Raw genomic sequence first — 15743 nt, 5'->3', positions numbered from 1 at the left:
ATGCACAGAAACTAACTGGAAAAAACAGATTCTTCTCACAACTCCACTACTGCCTGCTCTGTGACACAGAACAATCCATTTATGAAGCACACTGCTCCATTTACCAGCCTCACAGAAACGTCATCAAACTTGGAGAATCTTGCCTGGTTGTAAAATTTCAAAATATTATGACTCACCTACTCATTAAAAGCTAAACTCACAAATATGCTTGCAACACCCCCACCAACTTTTGTGGTGTCACCCTAGTTCAGAGCTGTCTGCATATAAAACAAAACTGTAATGCCAACTGTACATTATTTACCTTTAAAATCGCATTCAGACAGAACCATATAAACCACGCTAGGATCTAGGATAGAAAACATCTCTGACATGCTGTTGAAAAGCTCTTCTTTATTGACATAATGCACTGCTTGAGACATTAAGTGACTTGGGTCCCCTTGGGATACAGCAAGAGCAGTTCTGTCAGAATTGCCACTCTTCTGAGAAGGACTCCCACCAGTTTTCCTTCTCCGTGGCATTTTGTTTTCTAAAAAACAGCGTGCTTTTTGTTTTGGTTTGTTCACATGAGGCTGACAGCACCACGCTCAAAAGTCACAAAAAAAGCTCTCATAACTGGGACAGACATAACAGAAACAGCAGACCTGAAATAAAAAGAGAAGAGAGAAACTTTAATAAAATACAGTCACATTTCCATGTCTCCTATTTAGATAGCTAAAAGATCAAAAAATACAAAAGCATACAGGCAAGAATTTTGTAGAAGTCTGCCTTTCTTCTTTTCTAATGGTTGAAAGCTAAAGAGTAGCCTTATTTTCCAATTAACTAGATATTGAATCTGCATCTGGAAGAGAGAATAAGTAAAACACAACTTAAAGGAAATCCAGAAGAGTAAAGTTTGCAATGCAAGGCAGTCAGTTCACAAATATTCTTCTGCTCCTGATGATCAGTTAACATTATGGAAAACCTATATTCCATTAGCATTCAGAAATTTTACTTCTCTTACAAAAGTACTGGAAAACCAAACACACAGCTCCAAATCTTCTAGAAGTCTTCATGACTTCCCTTCACCCATGATCTTTTAAGAGTAAACAGTTGGGGTTCTTCAATATTGAAACACTGGCATAGGTTGCCCAGAGAGGTTTTTGGAGTCTCCAATCACACACATTTTCAAAACCTGACCAAACACAGCCCTGCTTGACCCAGGCTGCTTCAAGGCTCAGGCAACCTGCTTCAAGAGCCCCTGCTCGAACTGCTGGGATGAACCAGATGACACTCAGAAGTGCCTCGGCCTGTGTGAAATTTATTTCATTATTAACATCGTTTACAAACCATAAAGCAAGAATTCTGTCCACCCTCCAGACTTCTGCATGAAGCCTTTGAGTACATCTAGTTAAAACATTACGGTATCTATAACTGCAATTACTGCCCTAATCTTGTATAGAAAAGGAAACCGATTATTAATTGAAATACACACACACACAATGGCATGGTCTTCCTTTTTTTCTTTATATCAACAACAAAGCTCTCTTGTGCTCTGGTGATGGTCATAATAAACTAGATTTTTTACAAATAATCATTCAGAAGACTAGCAAACCTTAGTGAGGCTCAAAATCTGAAGCTAATTACAGCAAAGAGTCACTATTTATTGATAACAGTTACGGATTAGGCCATAAAATACCTGTTTGTAAAGACTATTTTGTCAGTGATGATCAATTCAACACATGCAGATAAATCAATGGCAGCACTTCCAGGTTCACTTAGTCCTTCCCTCCCTGGATCTCTGGCACAAATGAAATGCCAGATTAGTGGCAAATTCAGGTAGCACATCTCCATTATTCTCCAACAATCTCTTCCAGCAACCAAGAGAAGTATCAGTTAGCAGAAGGTGGGCTGTTACGTTCTGAAGTCACAGAAACTTAAGAAAGCAAAACAGACAACTCCAGAATCTACCACATGTACACGGACCTTACACAGACAAATGAGACGGATGTCTGAAACAATGAAGAGGTCAAGAAGTCTGAAACTCACAAGGAAAACAATACACAGGAAAAGGAAGAAGCAGACTTCCAAAAATAAAGGAGAAGCCACAGTGAAAAATGCTAGTTATCCAGACTGAGCTGGGAAAATTGCAGCTGTTTTTTTCATCAAACATTTTTTTGTTCACTCTCTGATTAGTCATCCTTACACCATTCTTTACCATCATGAAAAAGTATTCAACAATCAAAAAAAATTACAGCAAGTCCCATCTTTCAAATTTCTATTTCTAATTGATTCATCCTCTAACTTCACACATTGTCAATGCTAAAAAATGTGACTGTTCCTAAAAAACAGGTTGTGGTGGTTTGAAACTCCTGAGAATTTAATTTTTAAGTTCAAGTCCCCCTCCCACAGTTTGCTCTTGTGAGAGGGTTTAGTGATGGTATGGACTTGATATCTTTTTCACCTCATGTGTAGAGTTTTCAGACAAAATACAACCATTCCTTATTGGGGGAAGGGGAAAATATTTACGAAGGTTTATTTACACCCACATATATATTTACATTAAATTACTTTTCTCCTCTTCTTCAATAAAAGTCCAAGAAGAAAAGAGAAAAGTCTTTCTATCACTTCTCAGGCCACAGTTCCTTCATTTCAGTTTTTGTGGCACTGGTTAGTGTCCTTCATTTTCCTGAGGCAGCAGATTTACATGTGGCAGTCAGGATTTTTGTTCTTACTTTGTGGAAATTCCAAACTCCAAGCCCGAGTCTTTGGGGGATTTCCTTGTGGATCTCCACTCCTCTTGGGTTAGAACATTGAAGGCAGCTTTCAGTTCAGTCTTACCCAAGCTCTGTCTCAGCTCAACAGCTTGATAGAAGCAGAAGCACCAGCAGCAGAGGGCACAGCCACCTCCTCCGCATTCCGTCCTGGCTCAGCTCTCAGGACAAGTCAGGGTTTTTCAGCTCCTTTCTCTCTCTCTCTAGCTGCTGCTGCATTTTGGGACTCCCTAAAGGTTTGGAAGTCCACCCCTCCTCTTCAAGGAGTCTCCGGGGTTTGGGAAAAGTAATACAGTCTTACCCCAAACCAGCTCTGTTGAGTTTACCTCTGTTTTGTTGCCAGCTCTCCCTCTCTGCCTCTCTCAGCCGGTTTCACGTTATCTCGTTGCTACTGGCTATCTTTTGGCTTTCAGCCATTGCTGTCTCTGTTCAGGGCTGCTCTGCTGCCGCTTTCAGTGTCTTCTGCTGCTGCTGACAGTAAGGAAACTTTTCCAGCTCTTGATTACGGGACCCGGTCCAGCTTTGACATTATACCGGGTCTCTCGTAGCCTCAGCTGAGGGCTGGGGGCCCTTGGCCCCCAGAGGGGCTCATTGGCCCCCTGCCTCCTCGTGGCTCAGATCATGGTTACCAACCTACAAAACTATCTTCACTGCCTTCTCTTCCGTTTCTGTGGGCATGTAATTTCCGCAGGGCGCACGTGGACTATTGATTGGCCCAGTATTATCAGTGGGGCAAACCATTACTATATCAAAAAAAAAAAAAAAAAGGTTTTTCAAACCACCACACAGGTTCAGTGACAAAGAAAAGATCCTGCAAGGGAGAAAGTTATTCACGTTCTTTGACATTACTGTGCAGCAACACTTTAAGCAGAACATTTCAAGTGTTGTCAGTGTTTTAATTCAGCTCTCATATAATGATCAATCCTGTAAGGACCTGCTGCTGAAAAACGTGCTCTGTAGCTAGGACTTTATACCATTGATTGCCTTATCTCACTGCAGGATATTCCTGCATGTATTTCCTGCATTGGGCTGTGTATCCCACTATATATTAGGATGCTTTACTCTAAAAAAGCCACACACTTCAGTCTGGATTAATCTAAATCAGCAAATCTGCAGTGCATTGCTTCAGGATTATTAAGGCCTAAACTGTCAATCACAACTAATCACAGAAGAGGAAAGATGGCAGAAGGGAAAATGACATCAGTCACCTCAGAAATTACACGCAGGTCAAAACCTTGGTGACCCCCACCATGTCCCAGTATGCTAAGGAAATGCACAGATCCACACTTCATTCCATCTCTCCATCTTCAGCCTATCAAAAAGATAGATCCTCATTTCCCAGTATTTCACTTTAGCAAGGTATTTATCATGGCCAGTATCTCAGACAGATATTTTGACAGAATCTCCTTTGTTTATCACAATATAGACAGATTCTTAGGAGATAGCTTCTGTTGATACTACCAAGGACAATGAAAATATATAGAAATAGATGCTGATGAATACTTCTTATGCAGGTGGCCTGACCTGCAAGCTGCAAATTGAGACTGAAATGCAGATTGGGCACTGGGTGGGAGCCCAATCTCTGGGATAACAAAGGACATGAAGATGGGTGACAGCCAGCCAGGTGAATGAACAATTGAAAGATTGTTCACAGCAAGAGCTGGGAACTGTGAAGCCAGCAAGGTGGATGGACATGGAACAGCGAGTGAGGGGGGCAGGAGGGGAGAACAGAAAGAAGAATGGGACTGATGCTCAGAGGAGACTGTGAGGGTACAAAAGCTTAGGGATTCTCGGGTTTGGGGATCTCCTCAGAGGGACTGTCTTGAGCTGTTGCTGTGATACTGTGCCAGGAATAAACTGCCTTATGGAATGGGATGTCTTGTACTCTGCTATTGGAAATCTGGGGTCGAACCAGGAAAGAAACCTGGTCTGGCTGTGTGGGGAGCCATGTGGGGACCAGTCAGCTCACTGGAGCCACCCACCATGAGGGGGCCTTGGTCCAGCAGACAAAGTCTCTGGCAGTAGGAGTGTGACAGTCAGAGAGCCTCGTGAATGGTCACATTGGGAAGTTTCCTTAACATAGGTGCCTGCATACAAACAAAGCACACTTTATTATACTTCCTAGGAGTCAACACTAGTGCACTCAACAGAAAGGAGTAATTTTCACTTGCTTTTAAGAGCATGCCCTGAACTTTAAAAAGGGTTTTTATCTAGGGGTTTGCCTTTTTATATACTTACATTTTTTTTTGACTATTACCTTTACCAAGAAAGAGGAAATAATTCCAAATAACCCAATAGCCTGACATGTGGCTCAGTTATATTCCTTGGTTCTGGATAACATAATATGAATCAGTCTGCAGTTTGCTGTGGGTGGGGGTGGTTTTTTTCCACCTGAAGATGAAAATAGAGTTGTAATAACATAATGATTAGGAAGAGCAGGGCTGTGTTGAACACAGTGACTGGGAATTCTAGACAATTAGTGAGAGGCTGCAATGTACTCAGAGGTTCAGTAGTCAGTTCTGGGTACCACCATCTGACACACATCCAATCAGAGCAAACAGCTGTTTCATTTCAGCACAGATAAAAAACAATACTGCTGTGAAAAATCTCAACTTCACCTTTAAAAACACAACAAAACAAAATCCCTAAGCACTTCTTCACATACAGTTCTTCAGATATACACAGCTCCTGACATTAAGGATCCCCTCACACTGTAATTCAACTACCATAAACAAGCACGTATACAAAAATATGCCTGTAAGAAAATTATCTTCCAAATTATGCAACCTTACAAATAAAGCAGATATTAAGATACCTGCATTCTCTACAAAGTAAGATAATTTTCAAATGCTACTAACCTAGGAAAGAAGAAGCAGACTTGTCAGGTCAGGGTGCTTTAACATCACCATCTTTCTAGCTGGCCAGAGTTTATTTCTGATGGTAGATTATGAGCCTCAGGTGATGCCTGTTCCAGTACTGCTACCCCCCTAAGGAGCTGGACAGATGCATCATAGACATTCTGCAGATACAGACCAGATATTATTACAGGCAATCCAGTCACTACAGAAACAGGCAGGCACCTACGTAATCAACCTAACACAACACATTCTTCTTTTCTGTTTGACAGATAGAACAATGAAGTGTCGAGAAGTGGCCAACCTGGCACAGCAAGATGATGGACCAAGATATCAAGTCTCAATCTCAGCATCTTACTAACAACATTCAACTTTCCTTTTCGGTGGAAAGGAAACCAATCATTTAATAAACTAGTTCTAAGAATGCATTTATAACTCCCATGGGGAACTTAACTGTAAGGTGTCCTTAGAAATACTCAAAGTGCACTCTTACTGATGACACGTAAGCTAAAGAACGCAAAACATTTAAACCATCAAAACAAAAATCTAAGGGGGAAAAAACAATCCCCAAGACCCTCCAAAACAGAATCCATTATTTTTAAAATATCTAAGTTTTCATTTATTTTAGGAAATAATCATTAACATACACCCGTCACACACAAGTCACCACGTTGCTAACCAGTACAGTCATGTCAGCAAACTTTCTGCAAAGAATTCCTAGTACTCCGAAAAAAGTTTAAAAAACAAGGCTACAAATGTATGTTCTAAAATTAAACTGAAAGGCATGAGTGATGTTTGTACTGAGGTTATATTAAATTTGTCCAGTTTGTTTTCCATAGCAAAAGCCAGAAAAACTCCCTGGCTTTCTAAGAACTCCTATATATTGTTAAAGAGACATATTTTTACAAAATCAGACAAAAGCAACTATGAAGAGTATTAGGCACCAGAAATTGTAAAATTTCTGGAAAAATAATATAAATCTCAGGTTTGTTTCATTCTCAATGTAATATAAAAATGTTTACGTAGCTGCTGAATAAAGATCTGATGAAGAGCTGACACATGTCATACACCTTCTACTCTGGGATGTCGTCTTAGAAACCATGTATGGTAGCTTGCCTTTTCAGGATATGTCAAAATTCTCAAGTAAATTGGACTGACTGCAAGTTCTGTTGGAAACCAGTAGTATTCAAGAAGAGACAGAACATACAGAATAAAGGAAGAAATACATTAAACTATTTTTGAAGTGAGTTAGATAGTCGATACCAAAGTATTCACAAAGCTCTTTACATCAAACATACTGCATCAGCAAAAAATCAACAGTAAATATAATTTTTCAAGGTCATTACAAGAACTTATTTTTTAAGTAAACAGACCAGCAAAGTATTCTAACCACTATGGAAAATTTACTAAAAGCACTAAGCAGTACGAGACACTTCTGGTTTAACTGTGACCAACTTCAAATGACAAATGTTATCAAAATTATTTCTACTCTTCTTTTAAGGACAGAGGAAGTCTCCAGTCTTGACACAATGTAAGATTCAAGCAATATGAATAAAGTTGCCTGATTTACATATATTTTTAAATTTCTCTGAACAATTTTAGGAAGTTAACTCCATACATATAAAAGAGGCTGGTTTAGTTTTGGTTCTTTGGTGGTGGTGGCTTTTTTTATTATTTTGGTTTGCTTTTGAGGTTTTTGAAGCATATTTTAATTTTAAATTATATAAAATATATCTCATGTAATGTTCATGTTTATCTTCCAGTTTTTAAAAAACACATATGCACATATACAGTGACATGATGAGGACTGAAAAAAAATCTCAACTGGTAATACAAATAAAATAGCAATGGCACAGAACTTACATTTTCAGCTTCACTGAATTGTTCTGCAACGGGTGTCTTCTCATCTTTCCAAAACCACCACTGATGGCACATTTAATAAAGATCTGCTGTTATAAAATATAATGCACTGTTCTGTCAGGAAACCATGCCTCCCAGCATAGAAATCAAACATCAGCAGAAGTAGATTCTTCCTCCTGACAAAAGAATAAGCAGCATGCAAATTAAAATTTGCATTTTGCAAACTATAAGCAAAGTTTTAAACACTGAGCAACACACTTAATTGGTTTTAGTAGATTAAACACAGCTAATACTTTAACTAAGTACCCAATATATCAAGTTGAGCTCAAGTGTAAGTCTTCCAAGGATAAAAATACCTACTTGATTTCAGCTTTTAAATGATTTCTTATCTAAAAAGGCTGACTTATGTCAGGTAAACACATAACATAATGGCAGAAAAATTAGTTAGAAATAAACGTAAGTTTCCTCACTTGCCATTCCACTTGGTTCTTCACCACAGTTCTTAACCATCTTGAAAAGGTCTACATATCCATGCTGGTCAAGAACAGATTTGTTCCATCATGTGGGAAATTAGGCAAAGAAAACCTGGTACATCAAAATAAGATTATGTTACTTATACCACTTCTTTGCAATGCTCTTCTGATGCTAAAGAACTGCACTTCTGTTCATCAAGCGGATTTAAACCCCTAAACCACTGTGTACACACTGAAGATGTTTACATCTACTCAAAGCCTGACTTAATTCCAGTGTACATATTAGCCTAGAGCTCATGCCTAACAACAGTCTTGTGCTTTCAAAGTAAAAAGAAATAAAACCAAAACCAAACACCAAATTAAGCATATACACCTAATCAGGCAAAGAATATGAAACAACTATTCTGTCACACTCATAACATGACAGGTTGATGGCTCAAATACTTTATAACATTCTTCAGAAGAGATGAAGAAACCCATCTCACATTCTGCATGTAACCTCATGCCACTACTCCTAAGCAATAAGAATTGCCATCAAAACATATAGAGCACTTCATGTGAGCAAGAACTTGATGATGAGTACCCAAATTTACAAAGGATAGGACAAGTTGCAGACACAGAATGTTATTCACCTCACTCTCAAACACATGGATTCAGAAAAAACCACACCAGGAAAGGCTGAAAGCCATTCAGTGGTTTTACAGAACAACTTTTTAACAAAGGTTATTTCCACATTTGCTCATTTGCATTTTGAGGTTTCATATATGGAGCAAAATAAGCATTTAAACACCAGCACAAGAGAAAAAAGCAGCCAATGAAATCAAACTGAGACCAACTCATTGTACTTTCTAGCTGTACTTATAAAAAAAAAGAAGCTTTTCTTTTTGTACAATATTCGAGTCCCCTCTCTAAAAACCAGAAGGTAAAAAAAGGGAAGAAAAAAAAGGAAATAGCTTCCAGCAGATTTTTTTCAATAAGCCTGAGAGTAGCAAAGGAGATGGTTTAGGAGCCTTTTGTGTTCTTCCATTTCCACCAGCAGTCAGCAACAGAATGGGCCACCTAAACACTTTGTTATTGAATGTGAAAATTGATACTGAGCTAGAGACAAAGTGCTTCTAAAAACACTTCAAGTGTGTGTTCTGCTCTTCCCTTCTGTCCCTCAGTAGTATTCCCACTGGTTGTTCCAAGGGCTTTGGCTAGTTCAACAGTTTGAAGTAAGATCCTTTTTTTCCCATCAAATTCTGTCAAAGTGCATAACACCGAAACATAGAACTCATTCTTAACTAATGTGCATACACTTGCTTTATGCAATCTGTTCTGCTAGGATTTTTTTCCACTTTTATGATTTTAAAGTCTGGTCCAAGCCATACAGATTGTTTTGAAACTGCTACCAAAAAAAAAAAAAAAAAAAAATCTTCCTTTCAGTATGAAACAAAAATTTCATCTAACTACGCACACAGTTCCAGAGTACAAAACCAGCACAAACTCATCAGAAGCAGATGCTTAGGAAGTAAACAGAAGGAAGAACAGAGTCTGTTTACTAGGAGGGACTCAAAAGCTCTTCTCCACGTGCCAGGTCACAAGAAGTCAACCTGCAGTGGCAATCAGCTGGTATTTGACAGGTGACAGAAGCTGCAAGCTCCACATCATGCAGTTTCCTTTTAAGCCAGGAAACTGCTCTTGCTAGAAGCCCTCCATAGAGGTGAGCACAGGCTCATGTACACCACGTGCTGGGTGTACATGATTAAAGTAGCAAGGCAGGAGGAGGGAGAGCCACCAGTGATCTTGTTCTCCAGCACCAAGTCTGCTTGAAAAGAATTACTTTTGTATTCACCCTCCTGTTGCTGTGTGCTAAAGGTCAAAGTCTGGCCTTGGGATTATGGAAGTGCAGATATGTAACCTGACAAGCTGGAAAAATCAACAAGCAGTTGTTTTCCTTGTTTAGGTAGAGTGTTGTTGCTTGTTATGTTTTGAGTTCATGCATTTTTTTTCAGAAAATAGTAATACAGAGTATCTGCAAAATGTATTTCCAGCCCTAGAGAGTTGAGAGTTAGTCGATCCTTTCATAGCTTCCCTCCTACGTCCTTTGGTAGCCTCCCACACAGCTCACAGCCCTCTCGAACATGCAGAAGTAAGGGTTACCCATGGTGAACTCGGCTTTGAGGAGAGCTCTTCCAGGATGCAGAGCTCTCAAGCTGCCTGGGCCGTCCACACAGCTCAGCTACACTGCCATGACCTATGCCCAGCCTCCAGAGCAATGCCACAGGCTGCAACAAAGACCAGACTCATGTTCATGGTGGTGCTTCCGCAGTTTCACACCTGCAGTCAGTACTACTCCTTAAGGTTGTATTCCTGGTCCACACTATGAGACACAGAGAGGTATTTGGAAAGAGGAAAGAGAACTCCTCCCAGGTGGAGCTGTGACTTCCCACATTATGCTTCTGAAGACTGCTCAAAACTCAGGCTGAAGGGCAGTGAATGAAACCAAGACATCTCTGGAGAATTAACATTTCCTCAGCATCACAGAATTTCCTTTCATGTCGTCTCCAGATGAACTTTCATAACTGTCTCTGAAAAGCCTTTCTAAAGACAGCAGTGCCTGGATCTTGTAATTCAAGTCTTGGGGCCTGAGTTGCAGGAAATAGTTTGTAATCTTTTATAAATTGCAACTCTGGCATTATCTAGCTAAGCAGCTATGCCATAGTACATTTGAGGCTGATAAAAAAAGGAAAATGTAAAGTTTTTTTTTCTGTGTCTAATACCTGGCCAAAGGATGAGCATTTATTTTAGTGCTTGGAAAGCCAGCAAAAGGGTGGCAGTGAGGGTGAGGGCTGGTTCTATCAAGATGAGAAGATACTGTAAAAGAGGAGTATTACTGAAGATCACAAATGATGCTTATTATTATGGGCACACACATGCAGGTGACATTATGGAGGAAGGAAAAGTGGAACATTAAAGGAATACTTTAATTTAGACTTTTCTGCACTGGCAGCAGTCAGAGCTGGCAATAAATGCAAATGCTACTTCCCCAAATCTTGGCTTGCTTTAGCTGTTGATGTAAATGAAGACAGGTTTACTTTCTTATAGATGATGCTGCAATTCCAACACACCCGGGAACAAAGGGAAGTGTCTGTCAAAGACTAAGGCTCCAGAGCATGAGTCTTCAGACCTCTGCAGACACCTAACAGGGCTTCTGCAATGTGCCCAGGTCTTGGTTCTGGTGCTTCCACACAGGCTTCCACAAAAGTTTCTCAGCTCTCCACCTTTCCTTTGTGTGTGATACATAGAACAACTCAAAGGTAGCACTATCTGGCCAACTCTCCAAAATAATCTCTTCCTACCTGAAGGTCAGCTTACATTCAAACTGACAACACACACAGTGCTGCACTCCAGTGATCCCCAGCAGCCACTTCCCTCCAAACAGCCTCATACACTTTTCAGTGCTGTGACTCTAAAGGAAGGTTTGTTGCACACTGGGACAAAGCTGAAGCACAAGAAATTTTTGAACAAAATGATGTACTCAGGTTTGCAGAAAGCACTTGAAAAAACGGGAGCCTGAGGAGATCATGCTGGAGCATCAGAACACAAAGTGTGCTGGAACTTAATATTTTTCACCAAGGTGTTACCTATTAACCACTGACCTCAGAACGGTAGCAGCCACAGGGAGAGCAGGAGGCAGGTTACAAGGAAACATAAAGCAGTTTATGAATTTTCCTGATGGCCCACATGCAACAGGAACGTGAGAACCACTCCAGAATTTCCTGAACAGGAACATACCATAGTGATACCTAATACACTTCACCAGCTCACACTGAGTCATGTTGCATCATACAATTACAGCTTAAAAAATAAAGCCAGAAAACAAATCACATAAAGAAAGCATGATAGCTTATTCATGAAGAGATCTTAAATATTTTCAGGGGGGAGGGGAAGGAAATAAAATCACATGTGAGGTCCCAGGCTGGACATTTACGTTGATCTTATCAGGGCAATTATTTCTACTTCATATGTTCAAATGCACTTCCACTGCTGAATCCACCAGGCCAGTTGAACGTAGAACACACACGGCCATTACACAATAAACACTATTCTGAGTTTGATATAACCCATAGATGGATGCCCATCCTGATCTAGGTACATCAACAAAAAGCTTACAGCCTCCAAATGACTGCCATTACTTACTTCATAGATCTGGACTTAAACCTGTCATTTACTTTCAGAAAGTAGTTCACCCGAGATGCCTAAGAAAACATCAGCCAGAACCATTTGAACAGTTTTAAATGGTGGTTTGAGTTAACACAGGCAATTTTTGAGATGGAACAGAGATTAGTTACATAAACCAACCCACTGGTAATCAAAGAATCCCCTGCAGAATCATGAGAAGAAACAGCTGTAAAACAGCCTCTTCCACGACCACAGCCAGATTGAGGTGAAAATGTACAGCATTACTCACTTCTGAGGCAGTGTAACTGACAGCTAATTAATAGCCTACTGACATTTTTATAGCAGAGCCTCTGTGAGAAAAACAAAGGCAGCAACTTCATAAAAGTCGAGGATTAATAATTCACAAACTTTTACAGAACTAAATTCATATGCAGAAGAACTCCATTTAAAATACTAATTAGACTAATTAAGTCAGTGATTTAACACAGACTATAGATCAGTACAGTGAGTGCACTAACAGTGACAGACTGGAGCGAAAGATGAGATTGTGCAATACATCAGATCTACAATCCCCCAGTCCCTAATACAATATTTCTATATCTTAATTCAAGACAAATTAAAATTCTCTTTTGTAAAATGGACAAGGTAACAAGTAACAAGCCACCTACACCATAAAGTGAAAGAGCTGTAAGTCTGGATGGATGTTTCCTAACACCATGCCTAGGCTACCATTTTTGTCAGGTACTACTGCACTTTCACATTGTATCATTAAGAACTTCATTTCCCTCTACATCAGTAGCTTGCCCAGCTGAAATGCATTAACGTTAATACAACACAAAAGGAGTTCTCTAAATAAAAAGTGTAAACAAAACTACAAAAGAATTAGAGGACAACTAAAAACCAAAACAAAAAGTAAAAGACAATAGGAAAAAGCCTATTAAAAAGAAAACAAAGGATTTTAAGATGTGCTTCTATACTGTTAAATTTTCCTCACAAGTTCTTCACTTAATCTACAGAACATAAACTATTGCAACTTGAAAGCTGCAAACATGTGCTGCAACCACATGACACACACAAGCCCCACCCTACCCATGGTGACCCCACCCAGATGAATGAGGGCTACAATTTTCAAGCTTTACAGACCTATACCATACTTAATTTTTCCTGCCCTTCTATAATTTTCCTCATGTTTATATTTCAACCTTTGGCTCTCCCATTACATCCAAAGACACATGATCTAAAACTTCTTTTTCTTTTTGGAGGTCTTTTGCTTAAGTTCTTAAGCTTGCTTATTTTGCTTAAGTTCTATATAAATTATGCTCATCTTTTCACTGCAGGTGCTACTGCAAGCCTGAGATGCAGACCAAACTTTGTCAAGACACTGTATAAAAGCATTAAAGTGTTTCTTAAGAGTCAAACTGTCCTTAGTCTTTTAGAACAAAAGTTAAGAAAAGTAATCTGGTTTTTATTCTCGCCTTGGAAGTCAGACTTCCTCCCAAGCCCCAGTGACCTTATCGTACGTGATCAGCAAAACTGCACACTGTGTCCAAAGCGTTCAGGGATACTACGCTATGGAGTAAACGCGTGGTAAACACCTTTCAGCGGTTCTCTTGTTCAGAACGCACAAGCCCTAAGAGTACTTAGAACCTTCTGATTTCATTTAGAACGGGGTGAATTCATACTGCGGGGCTCTATTTTACGAGACGAAGTTCACGAGCACTCCGCACTGTCTGCCCGGGGCAAGCGGGCGAACCCTTTTCGCCGACACGCCAACCCCGACCCTTCCTCCAGCGGCCACAGCCGCCGGCGGGGCAGGAGCCGGGATTTCTGCGGAAGGCCGGGCACCGCGGTGACGGGCGAGGAGGAGCCGCGGGCGGCCGGGGCAAACGGCGCCGGCTCCGCGGAGCGCCGCCAGCGCTCACCACAGCGGCGGGGAGCGCCGAGGCCACGGCCAGGCCCTGGGGAATTCAGGCCCGAGTGGCGGACCCGGCCTGGCGGCGGCGGGGCCCACCCGCGACCGCGCTGCCCCAGCCGCTTCCCGCCAGCGGCAGCCCCCGCCCCGCCGCCCCCCCTCCCACCCGCAGGCAACTCCTCTGCAGTGACGCCGGGGACGGGCCCCCAGCGCAGCCGGGCCCGCCGCCATGCATAACGCGCCGCGGGGGCCGCCCGCCGCCCGCCCCCGGGAGACCGCGACGAACAGCCCCGCGCCCTATCGTGAGCAGAGGGAGGCTGAAGCTCCTCCCCGGCCCCGCCGCCAGACCCGCCGGCCGTTACCTCGCTCGGCTCAGCTCAGCTCAGCTCAGCTCCCCTCACCCGCTGCCGCCGGCGGCGGGCGCGAGGCTGCGGCCGCGGGAAGGGGCGGCTCGGGCGGGGCGAGCGCCGCGGGGACACAGCGCCGCTCCCCGGCCGCCCGGGGCAGCGCAGCCCGGGAGGAGGCACCGCCCCCGCCCCTTTCCCGCGCCGGCCGGCTGAGGGCAGCGCTCCGGCCCGGGAGGCGCCCCCGCCCCTTTTCCCGGTGTGGTTACCGGTCACACCTGCCTGCCCATCCAGCTTCGCGTGCTCAGCTTTGGGGAGGGTCGCAATGCTCTGCCGGGGTGAGAAACCAGCGCGGGAGGACGGAGCTGTCTGTGGGGGCCGCGCTGCTGGGTACGGCACAGGTGAGGTCAGGAACAGCGGGGGACCCCCGGGGTTGAGCACGGTGACTCAGCCGTGTAGTGACAGGTTTCACACGTTTAGTTTCTCGTACCGCTGCCCTGTGCTACGGAGCATTTTCTCACGTCGAGAAAGCTCCCACAGTCTGGAATGATGCCGTGGGTCAGAGGGCTGATGCTGAAGGGGCAATGGCAGTAAGCAGCAGAGGAGATAGAGAGTTTTTACGAAGTTGAGGCGTCTGACGGGATCTGGCATCAGTGATTGCTGTGGAAGTGAAGAGCTGCAGCAGGAGAATAGAGGAGCAACTGGTTAGGAGGAGAGGGCTTGGTTATCTCCACCAAGCAATGGACGTTTGATGGAGATGGACAATGGAAGATTATGGAAAGATGAAAGAGAGATGTGCGTTTGACAGACTAAGATGATGATAAGCAGCTCTTAAATTAGAACTGCTGTGAAGCCACCACAAAGGGAACTAAGCATCTGGACAAGAGTTTTGAATTTATCAACACATTTCTTGTGTTGATACACAAGATGCAAAAGGCTTTTATGGGCAGAGCTCTTATAATAAAATGAAAAAATAATTAAAAAACAACACTCGAGGAGGTTCTGCAAGAAGAACTTTCAGGTAGTTTTATAGAAGTTCATTGATCTGAGAAATTTCACAGTCACCAAACAGGCTTTAAAATCTAGTTGGGAAATTACATCTGAAGTTTACCCATTACTGATTTCTAAGAATAGGACTTCATTACATAGCCATAGGCATCCTTGTCAGCTCTGTCTCCCTGCCTGTCCCAGCAAGATAACAGGCAGGGTCTCCACTACTTCAGATGCTAGTACATCTGATTCTCAGATGGAGCTGAGCACCTTCTTATGCCCCATTATCTTGAGACATCTCCCTGCCATCTGTATGCGACCACCTCCCATCAGGGCACAGCGCTTCAGGAGGACGTTTGCTGGAGGTGTCCCACTGCGATCCTCCTAGGGAACAG

General features: G+C 42.4%; 1 protein-coding gene across 18 annotated transcripts in view; it reads right to left on the bottom strand.

Annotated features, from left to right (window-relative positions):
• N4BP2 (NEDD4 binding protein 2) overlaps positions 1-14465 on the bottom strand; it is a 43516-nt gene extending 29051 nt beyond the window's left edge. For 13 of the 18 annotated variants that reach the window (XR_003527560.1, XR_003527561.1, XM_027642615.1 and 10 more), the window contains exons 1-5: positions 14377-14465; positions 7936-8050; positions 7469-7641; positions 5609-5769; positions 302-641 (exon numbers count right to left, since the gene is read on the bottom strand). Coding sequence is in view for 16 of the 18 variants with exons in the window: in XM_027642615.1 (XP_027498416.1) it covers positions 302-518 (217 nt within the window). In the remaining 2 variants the exon portion in view is untranslated. Of the gene's footprint in view, positions 1-301; positions 642-740; positions 820-1675; positions 1778-5608; positions 5770-7468; positions 7642-7935; positions 8051-14376 lie in introns of those variants that run through there. The other 5 variants (XM_027642616.1, XM_027642619.1, XM_027642618.1 and 2 more) reach the window with 5 other exon arrangements.
• Positions 14466-15743: the final 1278 nt, after the last annotated feature.

This window comes from Corapipo altera, unplaced genomic scaffold (genome assembly GCF_003945725.1).
Source record: "Corapipo altera isolate COAL_440 unplaced genomic scaffold, ASM394572v1 22, whole genome shotgun sequence".
In the NCBI taxonomy this organism is placed as follows: domain Eukaryota; kingdom Metazoa; phylum Chordata; class Aves; order Passeriformes; family Pipridae; genus Corapipo; species Corapipo altera.
This window is presented reverse-complemented; position numbering and strand designations above follow the sequence as displayed.